We start from the raw sequence: 14,847 nt of genomic DNA on the forward strand, positions 1-14,847 counted from the left end.
CCCCCTAAATTGCTTTGTATCCCAATGGCCCCAAAATGTTTTTACCCTCCGAATTATTTGCACAAAGAAGCATCTAAACACTTTCAGAAATCTCGTGCCCATGCCGAATGCGAGCGTGGGATTGTGGTTGACCTACTGTGGTCGGATCCGAATCGAAAAGAAGACAAATGCCAATTCAACAAGATTCGTGGAATTTCGAATGTCTTTGGGAAATCGGCGGTCGATGACGTTTGCAATGCACTCGATATTGATCTCATTATCAGAGCGCATGAGTTGAAAGAGGTTTGTTACTGTAACTTGTGTCTTTGCGCGAGTTTTTCTCGTTTCCTGTGAGAGATATTGGAAAATGACCAACTGACAAAATGTTGAGCATAACATCAGAAAGCTTTTGTTAGTTAAACATTTTTTGACATCTCTCACAGGAACCGAGATAAACTTTGTCAAAGTAAGTGAGTCCAAATTCTATAATTTAGTTTTATATGTAGGTTTTTTTTTTGAAAACAATATCGTTTTTGTTTTCTAATCATTAATCTTGGAGAAAACATCCAAAACCAAAAAAAACCATTCATCAAAAAAGTTTGAATTAAATTTACTGTATCAACAACACAACATCAAACGGCTTCTCATCTCATGAACTGGTTCTCCTCTGTTGATTTATGAAAACTAAGATTCACAAATTGGAATTTATCAAAATACCAGAAACATTTTGGCGTTGGAAAATTTTTACTCAAATCCCTTCAGAATGGCCACGAATTCGAATTCGACAATCGCCTTCTCACTGTATTCTCTGCGCCCTATTATTCGGGAAACAATGCCAACTGCGGATCAGTTGTCACAATTAGTCGAAGTCTAAAACTACAAATCGTCACTTTGAAACCAGCCAAAGGACACGATTCGATGAAACTGGATAAACAGACGATGCATGATTTTGAGGCAAATTTCCAGCCACTCAACGAGGATCCAGCCAAAACTTGTAGAATTTTTTAAAAGATTTACAGTAACGACGCTGATAGAACCGCCACTTTTAAGCCCATACATCTAAGTTCCTGTGAAAGATATCAAAAAATGGTCAACTGACAAAATGTTTATCAATATTTCAGCAACATTTGATCAGTTATCCACTTTTTAATATCTTTTACAGGAACCGAGATATATGGGCCCAAAGTTGAGTTGACGGTTTAGATGCGTCCTATTAGAGTGGTTCCGGTAGATTTAAATTTCTATTTTCTATTTTCAGTGACCTGTCAATACAATTTCCCACAGGATCGCACTAAAATGGGTCCGTACCTTGGAAAGTATTCAATGTTTGCACATGAGACGAAGAATTGCATAAAGGCAAATGAGGAACCACTGAAACCGTTGGTTTGTGTTCGACCTGCTGAAGAAAATACCGCTCTGGCGGCAATTCGAAAAACCATGAAAGGATATGGGTTGGCGATTAGTTTGAAGTGAGATTTGACAAAATTTCGTATTAGCATGGTGGCCTAATTTTTGCAAGTTGAGTTTTCTAGGCCACCAACTCTTATGGCCTAGAAATGAATTGGCATTCAATTGTTATGTTTCTTAGGTCTTTTAACATGATGACCTAGAAAGCTCACTTTGCAAAAGTTAGGCCATCGTGTTAAAAAGGCCTAGAAAATCCACCAGGTTAATATCAGGTCATTTCTAGGTCTTTTAACATGGTGGCCAAAAAATCTTACTTTGCAAAAGTTAGGCCATCGTGTTAAAATAGCCTAGAAAGTCCACCGGGTTAATATCAGATCAATTCTTGGCCATAAACGTCGGCGGACTAGAAAAATAACATGAAAGTTAGGCCACCATGCTAAAATGACCCAGATCACACATCATGTGTATGTTAGACCATTTCTGAACCATCAACTACGGTGACCTAGAAAAATCATATTGAGAAAGTTAGGCCACTCTGTTCTTCGAGAATTCTAGGCCACGGCTTCGGGCCACCTTTTTTTCACGAGTTTTCGCCGCTAAAATCCATTGAAACCACTGTCCGCCACTTTTTTAAAAGACCGCCCGCGGCCGTGGCCTAGATTTATCACTGCGCTGGAACTCGTTCCTACTCTCAAATTTTTTGCTCTCAACGGAAACAAATTCGAGCGGAGTTTCCCTTTAAACCAAAATTATTTCTTCAGAGATGAATCGATGTCGTTGGAGTCGATTCGCCGTAAACTTGGAACGTCGGACATCAAGGACAAGCTGGCTCCGCCCCCTCCAGTGAAGACGCCAACTCCTGAAGGACCTCCACCGCCATCACCACCCTCGATCCCACCGTCTCCGCCATCTTCAGCTGAATCCGCATAGTGAACTCTCGTTTTATCAGTAACAAAACAATATTTATGAAGAAACGACACAAAAAAGAACAGATATTATGAACTATAAAACGTTAGAAATTTGTGAATAGAACAATGATGCGATATATAAAACAGTTGTTTCTCAGAATTTCTCCTTGATATGATTTCCTTGAATTTCATTCGCTGACGACACTTGGGCCGATGAGACTGGAACGAACTGAGCGGTGATGACACGGACGTTCGGTGGAAGAACACATGGGAAGCTGATGACTGTGGTCTCCTCGAATTGAGTGTCTCCTTCGATGGTCACAGTTCGACGCGTCTCGATTGACATTGTCTCCGTCGAGGAGGGCTCTGAAAACAAACTTTTCTATGAATTTTTGAATCCCCAGATTTGCTCTTTTTTAAGAATTTTCATCGAAATCTGCGTTTACAAGATGTTGGCCATTGTTATACCTTTGATTTTATCTCTGACTGCTGGACTAGCCGCCTTGATTGGTGCCGCTGCTTCGATCTTCGTATTCGTTCTTCCTTTCGCGAGCGTGGAGCTCAATTCAGCTGGCGCTGGCTTCACAGGGAGCTTCAATGCGTTGTCCAATTGCTCCGAGAATTTATCGATATCCGGAGTCGCTCGTGCGTTTGTTGAGACAGATTTCAAAGTGTTGTTGTTGACTGAGGTGGTGTTGATGGGAGTGGTATTGCCGTAGCCGAACCCTCGGTAATATGAACTGCGAGATATTTGACTCCCCAATTTCGCGTTTTGCAGCGATACGTCTGAAAAAGAGTTTTTTTTTGGAAGGTTTTTTGAGCTATTTCCTGAGCTGAATGTATCTTTGATAAGTGATTGAGCTCAAAATTCAAAAAAAATTCTGAAATTTTGATTCAAAAACATGTTTATTATTTAAACTACGGTGGCCGCCACCGCGCTCGCTGCGAGACCAGCGCAGCTCGAAGCACATCTTTCCTTTGAACTCCTCCGGTTGCGATCGAGGGGCTCTTTTCGAGGAATCGATCTCAAATATTGTGAAACCTGTATGCCGATTCTTCTATTTTTCCGAAATTTCACAGAAAAAAAAATCTATCAATTTCACTATTGTCGAATTAAAAAAAGTGGCACCTGAGAATTTGAAAACTTTTTCTTTTTTTGATCTACGAAAAAGTACGGCAAAAAAGTAATATTTCAGAATTTCGGCTCGTTCGAGCTACTTTTGCGTTTAAGTTTAGTTTTATTGCTGAAAAATAGATTCTAGAGATGCTAACGATAATTTTTATACCAAGAAATCAAAATTTTGTTCCTTATATTTTTCGTGTCATTTTAACGATAATTTTCGTCGAAAAATTCGTAGAAATCTCGCTCGAAATTCATGAAAATCTATCAATTTCACCAACATTGAGCAAATTTTTGAACAAATTTCTGTGAAATTGAGAAATTTTCGGAAATTTTTTCACCAAAAACGTATGAAAACGTTTAATTTCAAACGACACATTCCGAAGGGGCCCTTCTAATACAGGTTTTACGGGATCTTCGAGGGACACCCCATCAATCGCAGAACGATTTTCAAAATCTCACCTTTTCCACTAATCAACGATCCATTGCCTTTTTTCGGCGCCTCTGCGAGCACCTCATCGTCCAGAAACCGACTCGCTTCAACTTCATCAAAATCATCCGTATCGACAGTCTTCTTCGGACACAATCTCGAAATATGCCCATGTTCCTGACAATGGAAGCAGTGTCCTGGACCGCCGCGTCCTCTACGACCACCCGATCGACGTCCCGATCGTGTTCTTTTCGTCGGTGAAATCCCTGGAGAGGGTCCTCCGAACGTACGTGGAACACCCAGAACATTGACAGTAGGCGTTGGCGTCGCAATTCGTTCTTTATTCGACATCAACGATTCTTCAGTGGCTGAAGGCTTGATTCTCGACCCAAAAGCGCTTGATTGAGTGCGAACGAATCCCGAAAAGTTATCGAAACTTGAGGTTTTCTCTGCTCCTCCACGTGGTGTAGAGCTCAAACTATCCGAAGCCGTAGCGCCGAATCCTCCACCGAACTTTTTCGGCTGACCAGACAAGCCTCCGATCTTCCGGAACCCGCCTCCAGCGTTCTCATTCACAGGTGTCGGCCATGGGTTTACAGCACGAGTTCGATAGTAGCTGTCTCTATCCTGAAATTTGTTTATAAATTCCGAAAAAAAGAGAATTTAGGCCAAAAATACCATTAATTTCAGTGGCGCTGCTTCGCTCGACACTTCCGACATTTGAAAATCCTGAAAAAAAATTGAGTTTCATGCTAAAAACGGCATTTGGGAAGCGAAAGACGGAAAAAATAGGCCGGAAAAAAAAATTGTCCTAAAAATGTTTTTCAGCGATAAATTTATCGACTTTCCTGGATTTTTTATCTTTTTCTTCCACTTCGCGTGGATGAAAAAAAAATTCTGGTTGAAATTGAGAAGCTCACATTCGTCCGGGAAGTTACAGGAGACTTCGTCCAAGGAACGAACATTTTCGCTTCTTTCGTGGCAAGACCATCGAGTCTACAGTAGCCCGGACGAAAATATTTTTTCATTTTCTGTCGGCGAAAACGGCTTTTAAACAGGATAAAACGATATTTATTCAGATTCTATATATTAAAAAAAATGTGAACAATTTTCTTGGCACTTGAAATGTTGCAAAAACACAGGAGCGAGAAAAAGGAAAGTAAAAAATGCCTCTTGAAGAGGAGGAAATCTCTACTAGTAACATAGAAGAAACAAATGAGATATTTTGATTTATTAAATTGTTTATATCACTGTGTTCACAAGATTAGTATACAGAGAAAAAATGAATTAATCAAGATCGATGACTTCCGTCGTAGAATTCATAGAATTCATGGGATTTTTGTGCATTTCGCGGAGCTGCTTGCAGTCTGAAAACTGATTAAAATTGAATAGCAGAAGAGGAAATTAAAAAAAAAACGAACGGTTATCAAAAACGCTTCCTTCGGCGGTGCAAATTGTTCCGTCAGCGAGTTTTACGAAGGCACCCGATTTCGGAACGATTAGCTGAATCGGAGTGTTCATCGGCACTGGACGCAGTTGTTCCGATTGTCCCTGCACCGGGAATACAAGTGCTGTAAAAAATCCAGTTAATGAAGCCAAAATCTTTCAAAAATGCATGGCATCGCGGAGTCAATTTTGGACGCGTCGCGTGTCGGCGTAGCGGTTGCCAGCTGAGGTGCGACTTATCTTAAATTTTCAGATCGTGTTTTGAAAATTAAAGCGACCGCTACGTCGACACGCAACGCCTCCAAGATACCCTTGTCGGGCGGCACCTCACCTCTATCCGTAATAATGTTTTGTACAGCTCCCGCGGGATTAATAACCGGCTTCTGGCTAGACGCTGCTCCGGGGAACGCAGTTGGATCTATCGGAGGAAGCATTTGATGACGTGGTCCTAGCGAATTGTTATTATTCTGATAGGAATTCTGGTATGACGTCATAGTGTGCCCACCGCCAGGTTGATGATGAAACTGGCTAACGTTCATACGAAGAGTATGGGGCGGAGCTTGGTAGTTCGGTTGTTGATGTGGTGGTGGCTGTTGCATCTGTAGTTTTGGTGGTCCAGCGAATGGGGTACCGAATTGATGTTGATACGGTTGTTGTGGCTGGTAGTTCTGCTGTTGGAATTGATTCTGCTGTTGATTCCAATTCCCATTGAACTGTTGTTGCTGCGGCTGTTGATAAGACGGCATTGGTCCCACCATCGAACTGCTACTCGGCATCGTACTAGTATAATAACTGGAGCTGCTCAGCCCTGCCAACGGATCGTAGTTTTCCATTCTTCTCTCCCTCTCGAACAACAACTGAGCCTCTCGTTTCTCCTGCTCACTTAACGATTGCTCAGATTCCATGATAAGGGTCTCGTGGAGGAATGGTTTCTGAGAGAACATCTGACTCATTCTCTTGGTAATTGAATCTAGTACGGTATCTCCGAAATCCCAATCATCAGTGTCCCATTTATCGTTTTTGATGTCTTGGGACTCATCGTACATGAGCAGGGTCTCCAACTCCTTCTGAGAAATATTCGCATCAACTTGAGCGTCGTCCACTACTCTTTGTTGGAGTCCGTGCTTCGAAATTTGGCGGTTGAAAATCGACCGTTCCATTGAGTTGTCCATAATCAAACGATAGACGAACGTCTTCTTTTGTTGACCATATCGATAGACACGACATACGGCTTGCGCGTCGTGGCAAGGATTCCAACAGGCGTCTATGATGATGCAACGGTTTGCTGAGACCTGGAAACAATAATTGGTATTATTCTGGTCTAATTTCAATGCGGAGGACCCTCAAATTCCGATGGTAAAACCAGGGAAAGTGGGCGGAGCCTAAATTGCAAGCATGACACGGTTGTGCCGCACGGTTTTTTTCTGATGTAAATGTGCAAAAAAATCGTGCCTGGCTTGAATTTCAGGCTCCGCCCATTTTTCTCGAAAAATGAATAAATTTCAACAACTTGAAGGGTGGGCGGAGCTTAAGATAGGACCTAAGCTCCGCTTCTCGACATTTTAGAGAAATCCTGATCCCTACCAAATTAATTCCCAGAGATCCAGCTCTGGTAGAAATCAAGAAAAGATGAAGGCCAGGCTCCGAATTGAATCGATTGATGAGTTTTTCCCGATCCGCACCACTCGTCGTACCATCCAGTCTCAAATAGTTCCGATTCTTCTCCCATCTCTCTTGATGCTCCGATTTCTCCTTTTTCACCACTTGACGCTTTCTCAGAATCTCTTCAAGCATGTCAAGCGCCGTCAAATTCTGACTGAATATCAAAATCTTCTCTCCAATTTTAGTAGATTCATCTAGGATTTCCAACGCCACAACAATCTTATATCCATTCTCTAGAACGCCCTCTTGATATGTCTCAAAGAGTTGTGTTGTCCAATCATAACGCATTCTGGATTCCTTCTCCTCTCCTTCTATTTCCTCTTCGTCACTTTTCGTTTTCTTCGATGCGCGAGTTTTGCGTGTTTTCTTTGTTGAAGAAGGATTCGGAGTTCCAGCAGCAGACGGCGTTGAAGGACTCGAAGGAATCGGAGTGAACGGAGAGTGGTTGACTGGGTAGTTGCATTGAGGCCACGCCTGGAAATACTAGAAGGAATAGTGACATGTACAGTACCGATCAATAAGATGGACAAAAATGTATTTTTCAATTGATTTTCAGCCAATTTAAGGAGTCTGGAGCTCGGCTGTCAGGTTTCCGATCACCTTGAAAATTTTGGCGATCAAAGCAGACCTAGTTTGAAAACTTTGCAATCATAGATTTTTTTAAAAATTCCTATTTTTCAGTTTTTCCCAGCATCTGAAAGACGCCCCTCTTTGGACCGTTTTCGGCCTAATTATCCCTTATCAAGGTCATTTTTTGCCCTTTTTTGGAGAATTTTCTTTTTGATGATGTTTGATCCGTTTTCAGGCAGTTTTAAGTTCGTTTTTCTAAACGACACAACGTAGTTCAACGACGAAGAGCCCGTAACGGCTCAAAAATGCTTCAAAAAGCGGACCAAAGATGGGTGTCTTTCATAAATTGGATAATGACTGAGAAACTAGAAACTTTAAGAAAATTCTGTTAATGCAAAGTTTTCAATCTAGGTCTGTTTTATAACCTCCAAAATGTTCAAAGTGATCGGAATCTTGACAACAGAGCTTCAGACTCCTGAAAGTGGTTTAAACGGTAATTTCAGAATTATTTAACTCGGCTTTCTGAGTTCTGAAAGCGGAGAAAAAAGTGTCGGAAAAAACATACATTCTGCACAAACATTCCATTTGGAATCTGCATTCCATTTTGCGGTTGAAACTGTGCCCCGAATCCAGGCATCATTCCATTCTGACCCATCATCATCATCATTCCATGCTGTTGTTGCTGTTGCTGTTGTTGCATTTGCTGTCTCTGCTGCTTATTAAGCTGTTTCTGGAGCTCCGCTTGCTTCTTTTCCTCTTCCAACCTCCGTTTTCTTTCCACAACCTTGAACAAAATATCAGGATGATTCCAAATTTTCGAGCACGCTGAGAACGCCATCAGTGGGTTGAACACAGCGTCTCCATTCATTGAAATCTCATCTCTGGCCCAGAGAACAAAGTTTCGATACAGCTGCCGTTGAATTTGACTTTTCCTCAGGAGCAAAACGTATTCCTTGCTTTCCGGAAGGATTTTCTTGAGCAAGTGATGAGTTCTCCGCTGTACGAATCCCTTGACAAGCTCTACAAGTACATGAGTTCTCTGAAGAGCAATCTTGATGTCTTCTTTCGATGAATCCACGCATTGTCCGTTTTTGATGGGTTTTTCGAATCGCTCAATGAAGGACTTCCGAAGTCCCAGATACTTTGGACGAACGAAATCAATCATACAGAAGTATTCGAGAAGATTATTCTGAAGAGGATATCCAGTCAGAACTATTCTCCGTTTCGTTTGAATTGCTCCTAGGGTATTTGAAATCTCAGCAGTGATATTCTTGATCTTGTGACCTTCATCACAAACCACAAGGTCCGGTCCGGGATCCAGAAGAGCCTTTCGAATCAGATCAAACGCCTCCTTTCTGATTCTTCCACCATTTGTGAATCCAGTCTCAAACTCTAGCTCTTCCTCTCTAGCTTCTTCAAATGCATCTCTACCGTATCCTCCAGATGACATTCCAGATATTCCAGACAGATTCAGGCGTGGGCGGGACTTCTTCTGTTTTTTGGGTTGAGTCATTTTGATAAGAAGACGGAACATGTCATAGCCGATGAGCAATACGCCACCTCTTTGATCCCATTGATCTAGAAAAATAAACCTTTAGATTTAATTATTTTCTAAAAGACTTACCAATCAAATCCACGCGTTGATCGAAGCTCTTCACACCATCACCCAACAGAAAGACCTCAAAATTGCGAATCTTATCTCCCGTATCCGAGAACTTCGGAATCCATTTATCATACTCCGCATACCAATTTTGAATTGTGTTAATAGGAACAATGACAAGCACTTTCTTCGCTTTGGTAGCTCTTAAAAAGATTTCCGAGAATGTGATCACTTGAATCGTCTTTCCAAGACCCATAGAATGTGCCAGAATGCATCCGAAACCATCGGATTTCTTGTATTCGCCCAGCGACTCGATTGTATTATCATACATAAATCTGATCCCTCCGAGCTGATGGGGTTGAAGCACATGGGTCAGATGAGAGATAACAAAGATATCTGGGTCCTCTTCCGGATGACCTGCATTCACTAGAAGACGTCCTCCCTTCTTCTCCGTGCTCTCCAAGTCCTTTGCACTCCGCATTCTCTGTAGTCGTCGTGCTTCGACGCTATGCTGAATTTCCATCTGATCCGCATCAATCTTGTCCTTCTCAGCCTGTGCCCATCGAATACGTCGACCTGGAAATTCTGACCAAAACATGGAAATTTTGTATACAGTACCGGTGGATGAGATATTTAAAAAAAAAATTTTTGCAGTTGATTTTCGGTCATTTTGAGGAGTCCGGATCTCAGCTGTCAAGATTCCGATCACTTTGAAATTTTTTTAAAAACAGACTTAGATTGAAAACTTTGCATTTATAGAATTTTTTGGGATCTTTTAGTTTTTCAGCAATTTGCCGATTTCTGAAAGACACCGCTTTTTGGACAATTTCCTGCCTGTTTCAGGGCCATTTTTGATATATTTGTAGTCCGTTTTTGAGCAATTTTTGCTCATCTTTGGTGACTTTTTATCAGATTTTTTAAAAGACTCAAAGTGGCTCAAATGCGAAGAATCGATAACTTTTGAAAAACGGTCCGAAAACAAGCCAAAAATTCCTGCCTTGGGACCGTTTTTGAGCCGTTTTTGTCCCATTTTTTGCCTGTTTCGGAGCCACATTTAGCCCATTTTTAGTCCGCTTTTGATCCGTTTTTAGGCCGTATTTATTTTTTGTACGATTCAAAGTCAAAGACGAAGAGCCTGAAACGGCTCAAGAACGGTCCAAAAACGGACAAAAAATAACCAGAAATTTCTGGAAAACGGACAAAAAATGGGTCAAAGATTTTCCCTGAAACGGGCAAATATGGGCAAAAAACGGCTCAAAAAACGGTCCTAAACGGTCCTGAAACAGATTTAAAAAAAAGGATGTCTTTCAGAAATCGGTAAATAGCTGAAAAACTAGGAATTTTCAAAAAATTCTGTGAATGCAAAGTTTTCAATCTAGGTCTGTTTCGCACCCTCCGAAATTTCCAAAGTGATTGGAAACTTGACAGCTAAGTTCCAGACTCCTAAAAATATAGAGGCTTTTTCAATGTTTTTCAACTTACCGGGAACAATTTGAGGTGCATAATTCTTAACATCCGTTATCATTATATCATCATCCGAATCGTCATCCAACGTTATCACATCAACAGGATCTCTCGACGTCGACGGCTGTTGCTGATGAAAAAAGAATGCGTCGGGCTTCTGCTCCATTTCGCCGTCTCGAAATCTCTTAATATCGTTTTCTACATTGAATCCAAACATCTGTTCAAAATCATCGTCGTCTAAATCTAGCTGCGGCAGCTGTTGATCCTCTGCGGCGCCTGACAGGAAAAGTGACTCCATTTCTTGAATATGGTCGTTTTCTGGCTTGATTCTTTCCAGTCTCTCCAATCGCTCTTTTTCCAGACGTTGTGCTTCAGAAATCTCTCCATCCATGTCATCGGCGCCAAAGTCTGTCCTGAAAAGGGTTTTAGTATTATTCTTGTAGCAAAAAGTCGGAGCTGTGGCCATGGCTGCAGGTCCCACAGCGGCAACTGCAGTAACCTATAATAAATATTTTATTTTCCGGATTTTTTTCCAGTAAAAAAAAAGAAAAACTAATAAATCCGGAAAATTAAAATATTTTGAGGATACTGTAGTTGTGCCTTCGGCTCACACATGAGGGATTCTCTCATGTGTGCTTCGCCCCAATTTTTTTAAATTAAAAATAATTGTTAAAAACCTAATATGTTTCCGTTTCAACGACTTTTTGGTTTGAGTCGGAATTCGAATATTGAGAAGCGCTTCTTCGGATTCGTCCTCTGCAACAAAATAATGTTAAAAATTTAAAAACCCAAAAATCTCACCTTTCTTGATATCTCCTTTTTCCTGATCATCATTTTCTGTCTTTTCATTGGTTCCTCCATTCCTCAACTCTAATTCTTCCTCTTCTTTTATCTCTTTTTCATCCTCATCTTCTAGCTCTTCTTTTATAATTCTCCCCGCATTTTCGTCATCTTTTTCTTCGCTCATACCGTAGTTTGATTGTTAAGATATCTGAAAATCTAATAAATCGATTAAAAAAATGACTATAAAAGGGAACGATTGCTCATTGCGAAAGGGAGAGGTGCTCCGATCGAGGGAGGATTCAAGCGAGGCCAGACAGTGTGTCATTCGACGAGACGCAGACATAAACGTTTGCCCGCGGGGCGCGTTTGCGTTCGTTTGTGCAATCACGTTTCAGAACTTTTTTCTGGAAATTTCCGAAAATCGATAGAATAGCAGGCCAGAAGATCAGAAAATCGAAATTTTTATTCATTCTTAACATATAAAAAAGAAAACCCATACATATACATTTGAGTGTTACTGGCAAAAAAAGAAGACTACAAGCAAAACGAGATCTAGATTCTGTTAGCATTACATAAAAACCTAATTTATTAAAACAATGAAAAATCAAGTGTTGGCTGCAGCTGGAGCTGCTTTTGCCAATTTCTCCTTGAGCTTCTCGGTTGTTGACACCAGAAGGCTCTTCTGTTCGTCTTGTTGCATCTGAAACTTTGGATTTTTACATTTCACTGAATTCAATTAATTAAGTGATGGCCGAACCTTTTGCAATGTGACTTTATAAACATCGCCGTTTCCATCGACGGTGAGAACCGAATATCCATCGAACCAGCTCAAATTCTTCACACGGTAGTCAAAGCGAAGAAGACGTGGATTCGTGAGGAGACGGAGGAATGACACGTATTTGACTCTCCATCGAAATCTTACCGTCCCCTCGTCAATCACCGGAACCACCGATAGAACTTCCATTTCAACGTGGGGAAGGAAGACTTGTCCCAAGGTTCCAATCATTCCGAAATGGCTCATCAGCTGCTCGATTCCGCGCTTTTGCACCGAGAAAATTTGATCGTCACACACGACGTCTTTCCGATAAAATGTGTAGTCCATCCGGTGTCGGAACATCAGAGGAACCTGAAATTTTAGTTTTTTTGTCAGGATGCCTGTTTTAATGCGTGAAATTCAAGTGTGGGCGGAGCTTAGGAATCCTTAAAGGTGCATGTATTTTTCTGGGCTTTTTTGGATTTTTTGATAAATTTAATAGATTTTATGCGATTTTTCGGTTTTTTTTTTGTGAAAAAAGTACTTTCTTCTTCTCAGGTTTTTCTCAAAAAAATCCCAAAAACCGAAAAATTCGTTTAAAGGAGGCCAGACACGAAAGTCTACGGGGTTTTCTCGGGGCGAGATCATGTATTCTGACGGAAAATCGCGCGATTGCGACCCAATGCGCGCTACTTGACGAGCATTTATTTTTTTTTTTAGTATACACTAAATTTCTTCAATGTTAGACAACTATTCCCGACTTTTTTTTTAGTTATTCGGTCATTCCAAGATGTCGCCGCATGAAAACAGAAAAAAAAAACGAAAACGGACATCTGGAAGTCGAACCCGCGATGCACAACGGATAGACAAGCGTGCTCACCTCTACACCACACAGGGCTTGTCGGCTTCTGCCGCTAAAACGGTTATGAAATGAGGAGTGGGTGCCGCTTGGAAGAACGGTCGCGTTTTCGCTTGTACAATAACAGGGAGTTATGGTTTGGTGTCCCTTGTTATTTTCTGACTGTACTGTGGCATATATCAAAAAACTAGACTTTTGAAAATTTTCATGTCTGGCCTCCTTTAAAAATAAGGGAAAATGACCAAAATTCGAAAAAAAATAAACCAGAATTTTTTTTTAAAAATCATGAAAACACATGCTCCTTTAAGGATTCCGCTATCGAACCCTAAGCTCCGCCCACTCTTGAATTTTCGGCCGCCATTTTCCTAACAACTAACAGTTTCATTCAATCTCGTCGCTACATGATCCAACTGATGTGGTGCGGGTTTCTCGTGTGAAAAATCAATGCTGAAACATCGAATCGCACGGAAGGCTGGCGAGAATCGAGTCGAGAGAAGCATGCTTCTGAAGCTTCGTCAATGACGGTGTTTTTCAAATAAACAAAGAAACTTCAGCGGCGGTCAATAGCCATGTGTTGTTTTTGTACAAGAAAAGAAAACGGATGCTTTAATTTGTCAATACATATAAAATAGGCAAACGGATAAAATGCTCATTGTGTGCAGTAATCAGAAAGAATGTGAATTCATATATAGAACATGAAAAGATAATAATAAATTATGGTTGTCCGAGATCCTTCAAGCTTCAGCCTGCGCAGTTTCTTCCTCCTCCCCTGCTTCTTCCTCTTCTCCAGCTTCTTCTCCTTGTCCCTCTTCCTCTTCATCGTCCTCCTCTTCCTCCTCATCATCCCCATCTTCCTCTCCATCAGCAATCACACCAGCATCACCTTCACCTTCCTCCTCTTCCTCATCCTCCCCTTCTGATTCATCCTCATCCATCTCCTCTTCTTCAACATCCGCTTCCATCTCCAACTCCAACTTTGGCGAACCGCCGCCACCTCGCTTGTTGATCGGTTTTCCATTCTGAAAAGTTTCTTTGGTAACTAGCTAATGCCACGTGTCAAGTACCTCATCCAATCCTCGCTCCTCGTTCAAAAAACCTTCAATATCATCCTCATCGACCTCCTGCATATCAGGCATCACATAGTACTGAAGTGGATTGATGAACAAGTCGTCCTTAATCACCTCGGCTATCTCGTCACTGTCTGGTGGAGCAGCGTATGAAAGCCACTCGAGGAACGTGATGCTCGCCGCGTCGTCATCTGGCTGAAAATCGCGCTAATTTCGGTGTGAGAGCTCAAGCTCCTGAATGCTTCTTACCAGCGTCGGCTTCTTATTATCCTTCCATTGAATTTCGGTGATTTCAGTGCTCGGTGTCTCCGATTGCAAATGATACGATTTAGTGATGACGTCATTCTCAAAGTAGTCGTTTTTGTCGAAAGTCATTATAATCTTGAATCCACTGCGAAGATCATCAAACTCTTGAACTTCGAGATCACGCAATGCGCTGAGCAGATCCTCTTGCTCTTCTGGGATCGCTGTTGAGAGAAGATGATGATTAAGGAACGCCGTCTGCCAGAAGTTGTCGATTTTCGTCGTTAACGCCTTCCGCTTCTCGTATATCGGCACTCGTTTCTTGTTGAATGTCTGCTCAACGCGAAGGATCTCCTCGGCTGCTTTTTCACTCATTATATCCAATTGATGTTGAATGGTGTCCAATTCGATCAGCTTCTCCTTGACCGCATCGGCTACGTCGGCCCGAAGATTCGGGAACTCATCGATGCTTTTCATGCGCTTCGCCGCCGGCTCATCACTCATTTTACCTGAAAACAAGCATAATTTGATGAGAAATTAATAGAAAAAGAAGGA

At 41.5% G+C, this 14,847-nt stretch overlaps 4 protein-coding genes across 4 annotated transcripts in view; 1 reads left to right on the forward strand and 3 right to left on the reverse strand.

Moving 5' to 3' along the window:
* CBG21717 overlaps positions 1-2,316 on the forward strand; it is a gene marked incomplete at both ends in the record, with an annotated part of 6,122 nt that extends 3,806 nt beyond the window's left edge. Inside the window, 4 exons of the mRNA XM_045235231.1 lie at positions 88-282; positions 742-973; positions 1,238-1,448; positions 2,148-2,316. Coding sequence (XP_045097377.1) covers positions 88-282; positions 742-973; positions 1,238-1,448; positions 2,148-2,316 — 807 coding nt within the window. The remainder of the gene's footprint in view (positions 1-87; positions 283-741; positions 974-1,237; positions 1,449-2,147) is intronic.
* A 132-nt stretch (positions 2,317-2,448) lies between these two features.
* Positions 2,449-4,564, reverse strand: CBG21716 (the record flags this gene model as incomplete). Its single annotated transcript, XM_002632914.1, has 4 exons — positions 2,449-2,660; positions 2,763-3,080; positions 3,877-4,471; positions 4,523-4,564. 4 exons carry the CDS (start codon positions 4,562-4,564, stop codon positions 2,449-2,451), a joined length of 1,167 nt encoding a protein of 388 aa, XP_002632960.1.
* A 567-nt stretch (positions 4,565-5,131) lies between these two features.
* Positions 5,132-11,553, reverse strand: Cbr-rad-26 (the record flags this gene model as incomplete). The annotated part of the gene is made up of 10 exons (XM_045235232.1): positions 5,132-5,211; positions 5,266-5,415; positions 5,622-6,582; positions 6,875-7,426; positions 8,088-9,100; positions 9,147-9,588; positions 9,630-9,698; positions 10,552-11,085; positions 11,285-11,340; positions 11,388-11,553. The coding sequence occupies 10 exons, from the start codon at positions 11,551-11,553 to the stop codon at positions 5,132-5,134; spliced, it is 4,023 nt and encodes a 1,340-aa protein (XP_045097378.1).
* A 420-nt stretch (positions 11,554-11,973) lies between these two features.
* Positions 11,974-14,796, reverse strand: Cbr-spr-2 (the record flags this gene model as incomplete). Its single annotated transcript, XM_045235233.1, has 4 exons — positions 11,974-12,069; positions 12,127-12,495; positions 14,047-14,244; positions 14,299-14,796. 4 exons carry the CDS (start codon positions 14,794-14,796, stop codon positions 11,974-11,976), a joined length of 1,161 nt encoding a protein of 386 aa, XP_045097379.1.
* Positions 14,797-14,847: the final 51 nt, after the last annotated feature.

Source organism: Caenorhabditis briggsae (genome assembly GCF_000004555.2).
Source record: "Caenorhabditis briggsae complete genome, chrIV, whole genome shotgun sequence".
In the NCBI taxonomy this organism is placed as follows: Eukaryota; Metazoa; Nematoda; class Chromadorea; order Rhabditida; family Rhabditidae; genus Caenorhabditis; species Caenorhabditis briggsae.